Genomic DNA, 17,105 nt, shown 5'->3' with positions numbered 1-17,105 from the left:
GCCACAGCTGAGGGGACAAAGCACTCAGGGAGATAATCATGAAATAACCAAAATTAGAGAGCTGACCGGAAACAAAGACAGGAAAAAACAAAACCTAACTGAACTGTCAGTGACAAACCTGACAAGAACCTTATCAAAAAAATTACATTAAAGAACATTGCATGTTTTAACGTACCAATTCAACATTTCTGAAAAAAAGCAGAGCCTCTTTAATAATACCCTCTTCTCATGTCTTTGTTGTAATTCCTGTTTTTTTTTTGTGCATTTAGTGCCATGGTTCTACTGGATATTGTTGGTGTGTAGATAATAGAGGGCAGGAGAGAGAAGGAACCAGAACTCCAGCCGGCACAGCACCCATAAACTGTGACACACTAGGTAGCTTTTTCTCTTATAAATCATTACCAATTGCCATTACAGTGGTTCTGCTAAACAAGCTATAAACATTTCCTTCAAAGATGGACCACAGGTCAAAACCCAGTGTGTGCACCATCGTGACAGTGTGCAGACCACCGTTTCTCAGGACTCCTCTACAGTGGGAGGTTATGTCCCTCAGTGTGATGCTGAAGGGCAGTACACACCACTACAGGTACGTAATTTCCTCCATCAGTCCTAACTCCACTCTCAAGCCTGAACACATTGGCAAAAATGCATTTAAGATACAAGAAAAAAACAAAAAAACATGTAATATTTGTATTTAATATACCATATGCAATGCAAATAAAACATTGTTTTCTTATGTTTAATTGAATTCTTAATGTTTGAAATATGTATTTATTATTTGTTACATTTGTTATTTAAACATTTATTGTAAATGTTTATTTTAATATGCCTTTATTAATTGATTGAAACGGTATGATGTATGCATATTATACGTGTACTTCATTTGTCCAGACTTTAAAGAGGAACTGCACTTTTTTTGGAATTTTACCCATCGTCCACAATCATTATGAAAGACATGACGACGGATGTAGACGGATGTATTTTTTTTAATGCATTTTAACTCGTAAATACACGTCCGCTTACAACAGAGTCAATGGTAGGTCCTCTATTCCGCCCATAAAAGCAATAAATAGCCACCGATAAACAGCCAACAATACTCCATTTACATTTTGTGACTTGAATATTAACCAAGTATTAGTAATATTGTTATTATAAGCGCTAACGCAGACAATCTATTTATGATCTCAAGCTTGTGTGCCTATATTGACATCATCAAGTGGCAAGTCGCGTAATTGATTGTAGAAGTTTATTTTGAATCATAAATAATGCCTCTCACCTGGATAGTATAAGGATGAGGATGTATTCCGTCAAGTTCGTACACTTTGACAGCTCAATTTGGACGGTGACAACGACACAAAAACACTTGGTTCCACCCAACTTTACTTCGTGAGAATTATGAGTCATTCTTCATCTAAACAGGAATATAACCAGATTCTTTCCATCGGCATCGTAATGACAGAAGACATAATACAGTAAGTGATGATTATTTTTGTTGGCTCTCATAAAGTCTGCAGTGAGTAATAATCAGTGATGTTCAAAGAAAAAGCAAACGTTGTGATGCATTTTTGAGATTAATGCGCCGCGTATGCATAACATGATCAAAATACCTAAATATTAAACATTACTATAGATGTGGTCGTTACTACTTTACATATATACTTACAGTGTGTATATAAAACCTATTGGAGGTGTTTAGATGTTTTTTTAAAGGCTTTTTTAGCAGAATAGAGTGACTGGCATAAGCTCCATTGCAAGCTGACTTTTGATCGCATTTATTTACTATTTAGAATGCATAAAAACATTTCTTAAAACATGTGTTCTTCTCTTACATAAGGATTGTAAATGATAGGCAAAATTCCTAAACAAGTGGCGTTCCCCTTTAAGGACCCTTGTACAGATTTTTTTTTTTCTTGCACGTAATTCAAGACAATGTTTCGCCACATGGAATAAATGCCAAGTGTGATTTCACAGTGCCATGGTTCCACTGGGCATTGTTGGTGTGTAGACAGCCAGGGACAGGAAAGACCAGGAACCAGGACTAGGCCTGGTGTACCACCCACAGACTGTGACAACTCAGGTAAGAGAAGGAAAGATCCCATCACAGGGCCACACATACAATTCCCGTTTCCATATGAGTTGGGAAATTGTGTTAGATGTAAATATAAACGGAATACAATGATTCACAAATCATTTTCAACCCATATTCAGTTGAATATGCTACAAAGACAACATATTTGATGTTCAAACTGATAAACATTTTCTTTTTTGCAAATAATCATTAACTTTAGAATTTGATGCCAGCAAAACGTGACAAAGAAGTTGGGAAAGGTGGCAATAAATACTGATAAAGTTGAGGAATGCTCATCAAACACTTATTTGGAACATCCCACAGGTGAACAGGCAAATTGGGAACAGGTGGGTGCCATGATTGGGTATAAAAGTAGCTTCCATGAAATGCTCAGTCATTCACAAACAAGGATGGGGCGAGGGTCACCACTTTGTCAACAAATGCGTGAGCAAATTGTTGAACAGTTTAAGAAAAATATTTCTCAACCAGCTACTGCAAGGAATTTAGGGATTTCACCATCTACAGTCCGTAATATCATCAAATGGTTCAGAGAATCTGGAGAAATCACTGCACGTAAGCAGCTAAGCCCGTGACCTTCGATCCCTCAGGCTGTACTGCATCAACAAGCGACATCAGTGTGTAAAGGATATCACCACATGGGCTCAGGAACACTTCAGAAACCCACTGTCAGTAACTACAGTTGGTCGCTACATTTGTAAGTACAAGTTAAAACTCTCCTATGCAAGGCGAAAACCGTTTATCAACAACACCCAGAAACGCCATCGGCTTCGCTGGGCCTGCGCTCATCTAAGATGGACTGATACAAAGTGGAAAAGTGTTCTTTGGTCTGACGAGTCCACATTTCAAATTGTTTTTGGAAACTGTGGACGTCGTGTCCTCCGGACCAAAGAGGAAAAGAACCATCCGGATTGTTATAGGCGCAAAGTTGAAAAGCCAGCATCTGTGATGGTATGGGGGTGTATTAGTGCCCAAGACATGGGTAACTTACACATCTGTGAAGGCGCCATTAATTCTGAAAGGTACATACAGGTTTTAGAGCAACATATGTTGCCATCCAAGCAACGTTACCATGGACGCCCCTGCTTATTTCAGCAAGACAATGCCAAGCCACGTGTTACATCAACGTGGCTTCATAGTAAAAGAGTGCGGGTACTAGACTGGCCTGCCTGTAGTCCAGACCTGTCTCCCATTGAAATTGTGTGGCGCATTATGAAGCCTAAAATACCACAACGGAGACCCCCGGACTGTTGAACAACTTAAGCTGTACATCAAGCAAGAATGGGAAAGAATTCCACCTGAGAAGCTTAAAAAATGTGTCTCCTCAGTTCCCAAACGTTTACTGAGTGTTGTTAAAAGGAAAGGCCATGTAACACAGTGGTGAACATGCCCTTTCCCAACTACTTTGGCACGTGTTGCAGCCATGAAATTCTCAGTTAATTATTATTTGCAAAAAAAAAACAAAGTTTATGAGTTTGAACATCAAATATCTTGTTATTATAGTGCATTCAACTGAATATGGGTTGAAAAGGATTTGCAAATCATTGTATTCCGTTTATATTTACATCTAACACAATTTCCCAACTCATATGGAAACTGGGTTTGTACTTGGTCATCCTGTGTAACACAGCATTCAACAAGTGGGACATCACACCAAAAACATATTCTGGAAGACGCCGGCACTAACTGCGATGGTGCGTTGGAATGATTCAGACACAAGAATATTTAGCGTTGCAGGAGTTTTTCAGAGAAGATAGGGAATGTTTGTTTGGCTGTATGATGGCTCCGAAACAGCCCCAAAGTCATGTAGCAGTTCAATAATGGCATTTCTGAATAGACTCTAAGTCAGCTATTTTCACTACTACTACTATTTTTTTTTCTGAAACAATGTCAAATCATGCATGAAGGATTATTTCGTTCCGTCGTCTGTCATTGCACCGATTGCCTCCTTCCCACCACAATGACCACACCCATCTGTGCGTACACACGCAAAAACAGCGGCTGTCACAGTTTCACACTTGATAAATCACATTGCAAAATGGTACATTTGCATCTCCTCCTCCACAGTCGTGTGCGTGTTCTGACAATTTATTCTGTTTATGCATGAAAGCAAAGACGCTAAATGGATGGCACTCAATATTTTATTTATTTAACAAATGTAATCTTCCAACCACAAGCTCAGTAGCTCGGCTTTGCGTGGTATGCAATTTGCTTGTGTTTCAATACACACAACTAACTCTAACCCTATTAGTATTTTCTCTTTAGTTTTTTCTTTTTGTTTTCTTGTATTTTTACAAAGTGCTGCAAGCTATAAATAGTGACTTGTCCTGCAAAACTGTCTTCTGTTGCAGCAGATGTATTGTCTCATGATGTCAGGGTTCTCCAAGGATTTCTTGCTAAACATTGACCTTTGAACCCCATCATTTAACGCAATGACACACACCACAAGATATCACATTTTCATCACCCTTATAAGTGCTGTACGATTCAGGTCATTACTTTGGAATGTCTGCATAAACACGCTCTATAGTTGCAATAAACACATGAATGCTTGTGTTTATGACGGGAAAAAATAATATGTAAGACCTAAGACTAGACTGTACTTTTAATGTACATGTAAACCTTTACATACAGAAACAGAAGCATAACATAGTGAAGTTTAAAAATATGTTCCAGTTAAATAATAGTGGATACAACACAGATGACAATAATGCTGTTTGTTTGTAATCGATGTGAAATATTTGTGACGTCACATACTGTATATGTTACATTGTTCATAATAAATGTATTACTTATCTGAAAACAACTTTTTTTAGTGTAGTAAATTATATGTACTTTGATGTGAACAAACAACATGAGTTCATTGAAACAGTGACATTTATTGATTGTGTCATAAACATTGTTGCTATTATGACAAATACGTCACGTTAGACTTTCCATGGCACGTTTATGTCATAAAGCCTGAAAGCGATATTTTCCTTGCTATTTTTTCTATGTATTCATTAAAGAAATATAGTAATATAGTAAATATAGTAAGACCAGTTAGTCTAACACTGATCAATAATACTTGTATTACTATTGGTAAATATACTTTATACAAAGGCTGTCAATAATAACGCATTAATTATAAATTTATCACAAACATTTTTTCCAGGCGATTAACGCAAACACTTCCTTTTTGACACTCCTGTTGTGCCGTAGCGGGGAAACTTTGCTGCAGTTCACTTGGTACTGATAAGGTACAAGTGAGCAGAAATGGCTACAGAAAAGGGCACATTATGTAAATATCAGGTTCCAAGCCATAACAAGTTGTTCTTCGGACAAAAAATGACAACTTTTTGCCGTAAGAAGAGGCGACATCCCTGCACAAACTACCTGCTGTGCGCGTTGTTCTAGAGGTGGGTGGTGCTTCACTTCCACGTTCAGATTACGGTTAAGGTGCCGTGATAACATAACATTTAGATTGTTACTGTGACTGCTTCAGATAAGTAAGATGACATAAAAGTCTAAAGGAGACTTGATTGTAAACTGTCGATCCGACATTAAAACATGTGAAGACACTTTCTCAAAACAATCACACACTTTGCTTCAAAATAAAAGCGCTACGCTATACTTCCGATTTAACTACATTTAGGGTTTCTCCTTAATGTACGGCTTCATATTAGCCGCCACACCTAACAAAATGAAGTATTATAATGTATTGAAGCGTCCAGGAGAAAACAAACAAAGTCTGACTTACTTTAAGCACCGGAACACTGCTTCCGAAACCAATGTTGTGATGACGTAAGCTATACGCACGGTGTTGTTTGGAGCGGAGACGGCGTGTCTGCGCATGGACCTACTTTAGTATGTTGGAGATATAACCGCGGACAGCGATCTTCACAAGTTGAGATGACAATGAGAGAAAGGCTCCCAGCAACGCGAAGCAAGTGTGACATAGCTCGCTTTTCGTCACAGACATAGTGTGATAGAATCCAATCAGTCTTTAAAACATGAGTACAGTCACCAATAATACCAAAAATAGATGTTAGATTTGTTGCCAGTCCTTTTTTATTAATGAAAGATTGACTAAAAGGATTAAATCTCTTTAAAACCAAAATCAATTTAAAACAAAAATCTCAACAATATATTTAGATACATACAATTAGCAGCAATAATTTAAAAATATAACATATCGATATTATGTAAAAAAAAAAATGTTTATGTTAATACTACACTTAGTAATAACAGATTTGTTTTAAATGTATATTCACATTTTTTGCCTTTTAAAAAATATATGCATCATATCAAATCATGCGATGAGTCATATTGACCACGTCTCCACCGCCACAGGTATTTTAGCAATTTAGGGGAAACCCTGACATTAACAAAATAAAATTGTCTTACATTACAATCATGCTTTGTCAGAGATATTTTGTAATGTTATTCTGTGATATTTGCACCTAAAGTAATGCTAGTACATCAGTTTAGGAATATGAGGGCGGTGTGGGGTGGGATTTTTCTGGCTGGCTAAAATATTGTGTAAATACTTTTATAACATGTTCTGGTCAAGTCCTCAACTACAGAATGGTTAGCAGGCCTATTGTATTCATTAATAGAGAAGGTTAAAACATTGTCCTGAAGCAATATGAAGAACATTAACTTGTACAACATGTAATGTACAGAATATCAGAAGCATTTATTCAGGTAGAAATATCACAGATTACAGCTGGGATAGACCCCCTATGCTGAAAATGATCTGTCTAGGGTACACTTATTAATGATGAAAAATTATACCTATCTGCGATTAATTTTGAGTTAACTATGACCTAATGTGCTTAATCGCGATACATATTTTAATCGTTTGACAGCCCTACTTTATACTGACACCAACAAACCAATCAATCAACTTTAAAGGTAAAAAATAAAGATTTACCTTTGTGCCGCACGCTTCTATTTTGGCATATATGCTGGAACAACGAGATCGCAGTCCCGGTGAGCAGCTCAAATTGGTCATCTATTGCAACTATTTTTCATTTTCTTATAAGGTTTCTTCAGCTTTTCAACAATTTGTTTTAGCTTTTATCCTGTATGCAAATCCATTAGGTTGTCAGACATTCTTGCACATACTCCACTGTTTTGAGTCACCGCTTGAAAGTTCTGCTAATTCTGCATATTGCTCTGTAAATACCAGTGACGTGCGGTGAGGTTCATGGCTGGTGAGGCACTGACTTCATCACAGTCAGATTTACAAACATATGAACCCTAAAGAGTATCTTATTCACCATTTGATTGACAGCAGTTAACGGGTTATGTTTAAAAGCTCATACCAGCATTCTTCCCTGCTTGGCACTCAGCATCAAGGGTTGGAATTGGGGGTTAAATCACCAAAAAATATTCCCGGGCGCGGCGCCGCTGCTGCCCACTGCTCCTCCCACCTCCCAGGGGGTGAACAAGGGGATGGGTCAAATGCAGAGGACACATTTCATCACACCTAGTGTGTGTGTGACAATCATTGGTACTTTAACTTAACTTTAACTTTACACATACAAACTGTAGCACACAAAAAAGCACATTTAATAAAAAAAACGTTATTATGGTCTTACCTTTACTTATAAATGAAGTCCATGTGCCGCTGTTGTGCTGGATTAATGAACCCTCGCCGTAGAATGCACCCCCTGACGGGAGTGTTATATCAACTAAAGCCCTCACTTAAACTTTCCACGTGCAAGATTGAATCTATTTAAAAAAGTGTAACCGAGGGTTTATAAATGTCGCCAATACTGTATGAAACTACAAAATAACAAACACGGAGGCTCCAGTTTACACGGGGACCACTTTATTTACCTTCTTTCAAAAACCTCCGCTCCACTCCACACATCACTTCCGCTCTTAGCGCCTTCAAAATAAGAGCTTAAGGCATATACTGTATAACAGCGCATAACAGGAACTTAACATCACAAAGAGGAAAGCCCATAAAAATAGGTTACAAAAGTTATTTAATAAGAAGCCAAAAAGTGCAAAAACAATAATGTTCGTGTTGGAGGAGTTGTGAATTAGGTACACCTGCAGTCTGCAGGTGTACCTAATGTTGTGGCCCAGCAGTCATTCACAACTCCTCCAACACGAACATTATTGTTTTTGCACTTTTTGGCTTCTTATTAAATAACTTTTTTAAATAGATTCAATCTTGCACGTAGAAAGTTTAAGTGTGGGCTTTAGTTGATACAACACTCCCGTCAGGGGGTGCATTCTACGGCGGGGGTGCAGGAGGCAGGATTACTGCGAGCCTCAGCCAGTGCGTCTTTTGCAGCCGTTTTATGATCGCTCAGCACAAGAAATACGTTACACACATACAGTTGTTGACAAAATACACTGTACATTATATACCTCAGCTAACTAAACTATGAAAATGTATAATATAGTTCATATAGCAATACGGTCTCACTGCACAGCAGGCCAGCAGTTAGCCGAGTCCGCAATCCATGGTGAGGCACAACGCAGTGACGTGCCTCAACTGGCTGCTGTTCACCGCACCGTCTTTTCTCAGTATTTGAAGGGCAAATGTGAAAATTCAGCGATTTTGAATAAAAATAATCTAAAACTGGTGAAGTTAAATGGAAAATAACTTTATAGTATAATCACTGGATACATATAACAATTAATTATTTTTTTTTTCTTTTTACTTTTTTTTTCTTTTCATGATGGAACGTGAGGCCCCGCCTCACCTGCCTCCAGTGACTGCACGTCACTGGTAAATATGTTTAAAAGAGCTTGCCCATGTGTCTTAGCTTACAGCATAGAAGTAAATAAACAGCTTTATACTGCAAACTAGTTTAAACACTACGGCTGAGTAAAAGCACTGCAAGATTGTTCCACTAATCAGCATTCTTCGGCACACAGATGCCTCACAAAAGTTGCTGCAACTTGAAAGTTCCTACCGTTTTTCTTTTTCTTTGTTGTCAAACAGCTTGTAATAGAAATACACAAGAACTAAGAAATAAACAAGCTGTCCCCTCATACTGTAATTGTGGCTGTTGTGCATGGACAGAGGGTTTTACGCAGGGTGGTATTTTAATTACAAGAATACATTGAAAACATTTTATAGGAACTTGAAGTACAACGTTGTAGAGAACACATTTAACACCTTTAAAAGACTGCAAAAAACATACACAATTGTTTGTATGACATGCTGTATTTTCTGTGTTTTCAATCAGAGGAATCTGTACATCCTAAAACCCACTGTGAGCATCTAAGAGACAGAGTCCAGACCACCAGTCCAGAGGGTTATCCTCTCGTGGGCGCTTTTGTACCTCAGTGTGATGCTAATGGACAATACACACCTCAACAAGTAAATACTGCATATGCGGCATCTATTTCATATATCATGTACAGTAAATGACTTATGTGTATTTCAGTGTGATGGCTCGACTGGACATTGTTGGTGTGTGAACAGTCAAGGACAAGAAAGACCTGGAACCAGAACTCCTCCTAGTACAACACCAATAGACTGTGATAAACCAGGTGAGCTGATGCTAAATCTTTCGTTTATCCTTTTAATGACCATATTACATGTTCAGTAAATTTATAACTCTGTAATGTATTTGACAGAACACCCTAAAACCCACTGTGAGCATCACAGAGACGGAGTCCAGACCACCAGTCCAGAAGGTTATCCTATAGTTGGAGCTTTTGTACCTGAATGTGATGCTAATGGACAATACACACCTCAACAGGTAAACACTACAAGTGTCAAGGACTTGTCTTTTGTATACCCGTTTTGATGTCCTAATGTCTTGGATGGGTGAAAAGGGGGCTTGAGCTGTCAACTAATCACCAATTGGTAATACATTTGATTAAATGACGGAGAATGTTGCGGGATAGACCTGGCAGGCCATAGGTGGCCGATCTGAGCTGTGGTTGCAACCCAAAAGACCGATGGTTTGACACAATAAATTGTACGAGGGCCCTAAAACTATAGAAGGAGTTTTACTAAGCACAAACTTCTATAGCAGCTAACAGGTACTGCTCTGTGCTCTGTGGACATGAAACATTTGACCGTTTTCTTTGCAGTGTCCTGTTGGAGGTGCTTCGAAGGTATGGGTTTAGCGGCACACTATTACGTGCCATTCGGTTCTTGGACAAACAGGTTCCTTGTTTGCATTGCTAATTGTAAGTCAAGCCTGTTCACAGTGAAAGTTGACCTACGCCAAGGCTGCCCTTTGTTACCAGTTCTGTCTGAAATTGTTACAGACATAATTTGTACATGCAGACAAGGCGTTAGCTTGTCCGGTTTGGAGGCCTCAAGATCTGGTCTCTGTTGTTTTCGTATGATCTGATCCTGATGGGCTCATTAAGCTATCACTTTCAGTGTTTACTGGGATGGTTTGCACTTCAGTGTGACACTTCTGGGATGAGACTCAACACCTCTAAATATAAAGCCATGGCTCTCAGTCGAAAAAGGTTTCATTGCACTTAATAGATTTGGTTCCGGTTCCTGCTGAAGGTAGACTAGTTAATGCATTGGGGTTTCGTTCATGTGCAAGGAAGGCAATAGATCGACGAAGTGTCTGCAGTAATGTGGCCACTGTACCGGAACATTGCGGTGAAGAGAGAGCTGAGCCGTAAGACAAGGCTCTTGATATACCGTTTGATCTATGTTCCTACTCTCACTTATTGCCACAAGCTTTGAGTAGTAACCAAAAGAGCAAGATTGCGTATGCAAGCAGCTGTAAGGGGTTTTCTCTGTAGGATGGCTGGACTCATCCTCCAAGATGGGGTTAGGAGCTCAGTCACCCAGAAGGAACTTGGAGTAGAGCCACTGTTCCTTTGAGAGAAGTCAGGTGGCTGAGGCATCTATTGTAGATGCCTCTTGGATGCCCTCCTGGTGAGGCTTTCTGATCATGCCCAGCCAGGAGGAGACCCTAGGGGAAACATATGAGATGCTGCATTGTTCACCCAAAACTAATGTATTATTTATGTATTTCAGTGTCATGGTTCCAGTGGACATTGTTGGTGTGTGGACAGTCAAGGACAAGAAAGACCTGGAACTAGAACTCCACCTGGTACAACCTCTGTGAACTGTGATAAACCAGGTGAGAAAGCCATTTTATTGTCTGTCACTGTCATTGATGCTATGCTGGAAGTATTGCATTTATGACAATTTTTCTGCTTTCTAAAATGAGTTTTACATCCTTAGATGAACGTCCTAAAAGCCACTGTGAGCATCACAGAGATAGAATCCAGACCACCAGTCTAGAAGGGTATCCTCCAGTTGGAGAATTTGTACCCCAATGTGATGCTACAGGACAATACAGAACGCAACAAGTAAATATAACAAGGGTCATGGAAATGTGTCTTTATTACATTTTTGTTAATTTAAACTTAATTTGTATTTCAGTGTCATGGCTCAACTGGACATTGTTGGTGTGTGGACAGTCAAGGACAAGAAAGACCAGGAACCAGAACTCCACCTGGTACAACACCAATGAACTGTGATAAACCACGTGAGCTAAAGCTTTTTTTCTATACTCTATGATGACTTAATCATATTTTACCATAACTTTTTACTCTGAAATGTACTTGACAGAACGTCCTAAAAGCCACTGTGAACATCACAGAGACAGAGTCCAGACCACCAGTCCAGAAGGTTATCCTCTAGTGGGAGCTTTTGTACCTCAGTGTGATGCTAATGGACAATACACACCTCAACAGGTAAACAATGCATCTGTCAAGGAATTGTGTTTTGGCATCCGCATGCTTTGAAAGAGTGGGCTTAAATTATTGCCCAAGGTGTAGGAGACCATGAATAGCAGTCTTGTTCATGAGCAATGGCAAGAGTGTGAAATCAACGAACCGATTGACCAAGTGTCTGTAGTAATGTGGTCTCTGTAATGGACCATTGCAGTGAAGCGAGAGCTAAGGCATTAGAATTACCGTTGGATCTATGTTCCTACTGTCATCTATGGTCACAAGCTTTGGATAGTCACCAAAAGAGCAAGATTGCAGATACAAGCGGTTAAAATAAGCTAAGTCAACCAGAAGGATCTCAGAGTAGAGCCACTGTTGGCTTGGGGCATCTAGTGTAGATGTTTTTTAGATGCCTTCCTGGTGAGGCTTTCCGAACATGCCCAGCCAGGAGGAGACCCCAGGGGAGACAAAGGAGACGTTGGATAGTTTACCCAAACCTAATTTATTATTAATGTATTTCAGTGCCATGGTTCCAGTGGACATTGTTGGTGTGTGGACGGTCAAGGACAAGAAAGACCTGGAACCAGAACTCCACCTGGTACAACACCCACGGACTGTCATAAACCAGGTGAGCCAATGCTAAAACTTTGTTTTGTACTGACCTAATCATATTTTATCTCCATGTATAATTATCAAAAATATACTTGACAGAACGTCCTAAAAGCCACTGTGAGCATCACAGAGACCGAGTCCAGACCACCAGTTCTGAAGGTTATCCGCTGTTGGGAGCTTTTGTACCTCAATGTGATGTTAATGGACAATACATACCTCTACAGGTAATACTATAAGTGTTAGACAATTGTGTCTTTCATACATTTTGTTTAATCCAAACCTAATTTGTATTTTAGTGTCATAGCTCGACTGGACATTGTTGGTGTGTGGACAGTCAAGGACAGGAAAGACCTGGAACCAGAACTTCTCCTGGTACAACACCAACAGACTGTGATAAACCAGGTACAAAATGCTCAGCCGATAGACATTGTAGGAGCTGTCATTAATTCTCTCTCCTTATCCTGGGGCCTCATGTACAAAGACTTGCATGGATTTCCTACTTGTGCTTAAATACAGAAAACGTATGCACAAAAATATCCAGATATATTATAATGTATACATCAAGGGATTTATATTACGACAACTCCATTAAAAAACACAGACTCACCAAGAAGCCAGCCATCAAGCAGTGTCATCTTGTAATCTCATCTGTCTCCAACCATCCTTTCACTCACAATGTACTAATTGTGTGTTAAACCAGGCCACATCACCACAACGTTGGTTCATAGCATTTGTGAATCACATATACATTTATCAAATGGATTCATGTTAAAATACACAAATTCATTATGTAATAATTTTATAGCAACATGTGTGCAGTTATTAGCTTGAATTACATTCGGAACACCGGCTTGGCTGACATAACGATAATTACGTCCCACGCGGCTGGTATGGCTTGGCTCAGAACCTGCTCAGTGGCCTTGTGGCTAGTGTTCGCCCTGAAATTGGTAGGTTGTGAGTTCAAACTCCGGCCTAGTCATACCAAAGACTATAAAAATGGGACCCATTACCTCCCTGCTTGGCACTCAGCGCCAAGGGTTGGAATTGGGGGTTAAATCACCAAAATGATTCCCGAGCGTGGCCACCGCTGCTGCTCACTGCTTCCCTCACCTCCCAAGGGGCGGAACAAGGAGATGGGTCAAATGCAGAGGTGTATGTGTGACTATCAGTGGTACTTTAACTTTAACTTAAGGGACTAGCACAGTCCATAACTGTCAACTTTCTGATTTGTAATAATCGTAAATTACCGGGAAATGGGGAAAAGTAAGGTTTTTTCATCACTATTCACCATTATATCGATGAAAAACAAAAATTGAAGCATGTCTAAACAGGGTCTGATTTCATTTCAAATCCTTTCCAACACAAGACCGTGTCACGAACCACTGAGCCAACAGTTACCAGCCCAAACGTTCGAACCTCCACTGTTATATTGCGTAAATGACAAAAAACACAATTCAGCAAGTCATCAACAAGGAAATATTTTCTTTCTCCTAAAACACACTGTCTTCATATTGCACCATTTACAAAGTATTCTAAGACTGCTAAAACAGTTATAAATAAATAAATGATAAATAAGTTAATGTTTTAACCGTTTTGATTTGCAGTGCTTTGTGTCGCTGATCACTTAGTCTGGGAAGTATCAATCAATCAATCAATGTTTATTTATATAGCCCTAAATCACAAGTGTCTCAAAGGGCTGCACAAGCCACAACGACATCCTCGGTACAGAGTCCACATAAGGGCAAGGAAAACTCACCCCAGTGGGACGTCGATGTGAATGACTATGAGAAACCTTGGAGAGGACCGCATATGTGGGTAACCCCCCCCCTCTAGGGGAGACCGAAAGCAATGGATGTCGAGTGGGTCTGACATAATATTGTGAAAGTCCAGTCCATAGTGGATCCAACATACCAGCGAAAGTCCAGTCCATAGTGGATACAACATAATAGTAAGAGTCCAGTCCATAGTGGAGCCAGCAGGAAACCATCCCGAGCGGAGACGGGTCAGCAGCGCAGAGATGTCCCCAACCACCCCGGGTCCCGAGGAGCGGGGGGCAGAGGAGAAAAGAAAAGAAACGGCAGATCAACTGGTCTAAAAAGGGGGTCTATTTAAAGGCTAGACTATACAAATTAGTTTTAAGATGGGACTTAAATGCTTCTACTGAGGTAGCATCTCTAAAGTAATTGCTCACATTTGTTTATTAAAACAGTTTCCCAGCATCCCCTCTAAGTGTCACCAAAGAATCTACACTATGTAGAAGCTCACGTACGCCAGCCATGAAGTTGGCGTGAGGCATCGCAAATTTCCACATTGATTTAACTCATGATACATCTGAACTTTGCCGTGAAAAAGAACACACGCCATGTTTTTGTTGGCACACTAGCGTGCGTTCATACTCAGCATTTGTGTTCTGGCCTGTTTTCTCTGACTTTGTGGAATATTTCCGATTTCCAGTTGTTTATTTTGAGAAAGATAAAAGTTATCTTTACTTGTGAGAGGGGAGATTGCATTGATAAAAGTTGTGGGTGTGCGAACGTGCCGTGGATTTGACTTTCATATTATTTTGAGTCTTTTTATTATCTCTGATGAATTGTGTCAGTTATCATTAATATTTACCTGTCCCTAAAGTTTGGATGTATCATATCCATATCCAACATTCAAAGATGTTCAATTTAAATAATAATGATTTTTTTTTATTAATAAATTACATAATTATTTATTTTTATAAAAAACAATTAAATAATTAATACAACAATAAAGATGAATACAAAATATAGTATGAGCTTGAATAATATACTTTAGGGACACCCATTTTTTTTTGTATCCCATTAGAATCAATGTTAAGGAATTGTTTGTGTTGTCTACTTAATAAAATTAGTTTTACATCTTCAGATAAACGTCCTAAAACCCACTGTGAGCATCACAGAGACGGAGTCCAGACCACCAGTCCTGAAGGTTATCCTCTAGTGGGAGCATTTGTACCTCAGTGTGATGCTAATGGACAATACACACCTCAACAGGTAAATACAAGTGTGGTATATACGCCATATATCATGTACAGTAGATGACCGGAGTGTATTTCAGTGTCATGGTTCCAGTGGACATTGTTGGTGTGTGGACAGTCAAGGACAAGAAAGACCAGGAACCAGAACTCCACCTGGTACAACACCAATGGATTGTGATAAACCACGTGAGCTAAAGCTAAATGTTTTATTTTATCCTCTAAAATATTTCATCTTATATTTTCAGTTCATATATAACTGTGAAATGTACTTGACAGGACATCCTAAAAGCCACTGTGAGCATCACAGAGACCGAGTCCAGACCACCAGTCCAGAAGGTTATCCTCTTGTTGGAGCTTTTGTACCTGAATGTGATGCTAATGGACAATACACACCTCAACAGGTTAAACATGTAATTTTCATGCATGTAATATTTGTGTGTGCTGTTTGGTGTTCTCACGTTATCCTTTCATATCAGTGTCATGGTTCCACCGGACATTGTTGGTGCGTGGACAACAACGGTCAGGAGATAACAGGAACTAGAACTCCACCGGCTATTTCTCCAGTGGACTGTCACAGACATGGTACGCTGAGATCATTCTTTATACACACTACGGTTTTATGTCCTTTTGGAACCTGTCCTTCACACACACACACACGTACATAGGCACACACACACACAGGTTGAATGATGTTCTTGCGAGAAACTATTTTTAGATTTAAAGAGTGTGTCTAGCAAATAAAACTGTCGGCAGTTCCCGTGTCAACCAAAGCAGATCAGGATTTTTATTTGCTTTTTTAGCTTGACACACACACTAACAACTGTCATGTGCTTGTTTTTTTTATCCTTTCATATTCATAAACATCATCATCCTTCGTCCAGCAAAACATACGCAGTCTTTCTGATAGCATAAAGGGCTTTTATTAGATATTTTACAAGGTAAGACGAGTGTGCATGTCTTTCAGCCCTAATAAAGTATTTCATGACAACAAAAAAAGGAGGTTTTGTACTTGGTGAAGAAACTATTGTTGGCATGAACTAAGATCAGACATTTTTTGTAGTTGTAGTGCTCATATAAGTGTACTCCTATTTTCTTGTACCGTATTTTTCGGACTGTAAGTCGCAGTTTTTTTCATAGTTTGGCCGGGGGTGCGACTTATACTCAGGAGCGACTTATGTGTGAAATTATTAACACATTACTGTATAATATCAAATAATATTATTTAGCTCATTCACGTAAGAGACTGGACATATAAAATTTCATCGGATTTAGCGATTAGGAGTGACAGATTGTTTGGTAAACGTATAGCATGTTCTATATGTTATAGTTATTTGAATGACTCTTACCATAATATGTTACGTTAACATACCAGGCACGTTCTCAGTTGGTTATTTATGCCTCATATAACGTACACTTATTCAGCCTGTTGTTCACTATTCTTTATTTATTTTAAATTGCCTTTCAAATGTCTATTCTTGGTGTTGGGTTTTATCAAATAAATTTCCCCCAAAAATGCGACTTATACTCCAGTGCGACTTATATATGTTTTTTTTTCCTTCTTTATTATGCATTTTCGGCAGGTGCGACTTATACTCTGGTGCGACTTATACTCCGAAAAATACGGTAGTTGTACTATTTGTGGTGGTGTACTTGTAGTTTCTTGAAGATGTACTACTCGTAGAAGTACTCCTAGTTTCTTTTTGTTGTAGTACTTTTAGTTTATTGTAGTTGTAA

The 17,105-nt window shown here is 39.1% G+C and overlaps 1 protein-coding gene across 1 annotated transcript in view; it reads left to right on the top strand.

Moving 5' to 3' along the window:
• The window catches only part of nid2a (nidogen 2a (osteonidogen)), a 129,558-nt gene that overhangs the window by 91,663 nt on the left and 20,790 nt on the right, over positions 1-17,105 (top strand). The window contains exons 30-46 of the mRNA XM_061978517.1: positions 270-375; positions 456-586; positions 1,972-2,077; positions 9,283-9,416; positions 9,484-9,589; positions 9,677-9,801; positions 11,055-11,160; positions 11,265-11,392; positions 11,466-11,571; positions 11,655-11,779; positions 12,278-12,383; positions 12,467-12,591; positions 12,664-12,769; positions 15,260-15,387; positions 15,452-15,557; positions 15,648-15,772; positions 15,848-15,953. Coding sequence (XP_061834501.1) covers positions 270-375; positions 456-586; positions 1,972-2,077; positions 9,283-9,416; positions 9,484-9,589; positions 9,677-9,801; positions 11,055-11,160; positions 11,265-11,392; positions 11,466-11,571; positions 11,655-11,779; positions 12,278-12,383; positions 12,467-12,591; positions 12,664-12,769; positions 15,260-15,387; positions 15,452-15,557; positions 15,648-15,772; positions 15,848-15,953 — 1,975 coding nt within the window. The remainder of the gene's footprint in view (positions 1-269; positions 376-455; positions 587-1,971; positions 2,078-9,282; positions 9,417-9,483; positions 9,590-9,676; positions 9,802-11,054; positions 11,161-11,264; positions 11,393-11,465; positions 11,572-11,654; positions 11,780-12,277; positions 12,384-12,466; positions 12,592-12,663; positions 12,770-15,259; positions 15,388-15,451; positions 15,558-15,647; positions 15,773-15,847; positions 15,954-17,105) is intronic.

Source organism: Nerophis lumbriciformis, linkage group LG01 (assembly GCF_033978685.3).
Source record: "Nerophis lumbriciformis linkage group LG01, RoL_Nlum_v2.1, whole genome shotgun sequence".
Lineage (NCBI taxonomy): Eukaryota > Metazoa > Chordata > Actinopteri > Syngnathiformes > Syngnathidae > Nerophis > Nerophis lumbriciformis.
The sequence above is the reverse complement of the archived record's forward strand: the minus strand, read 5'-3'. Positions and strand labels throughout refer to the sequence as shown.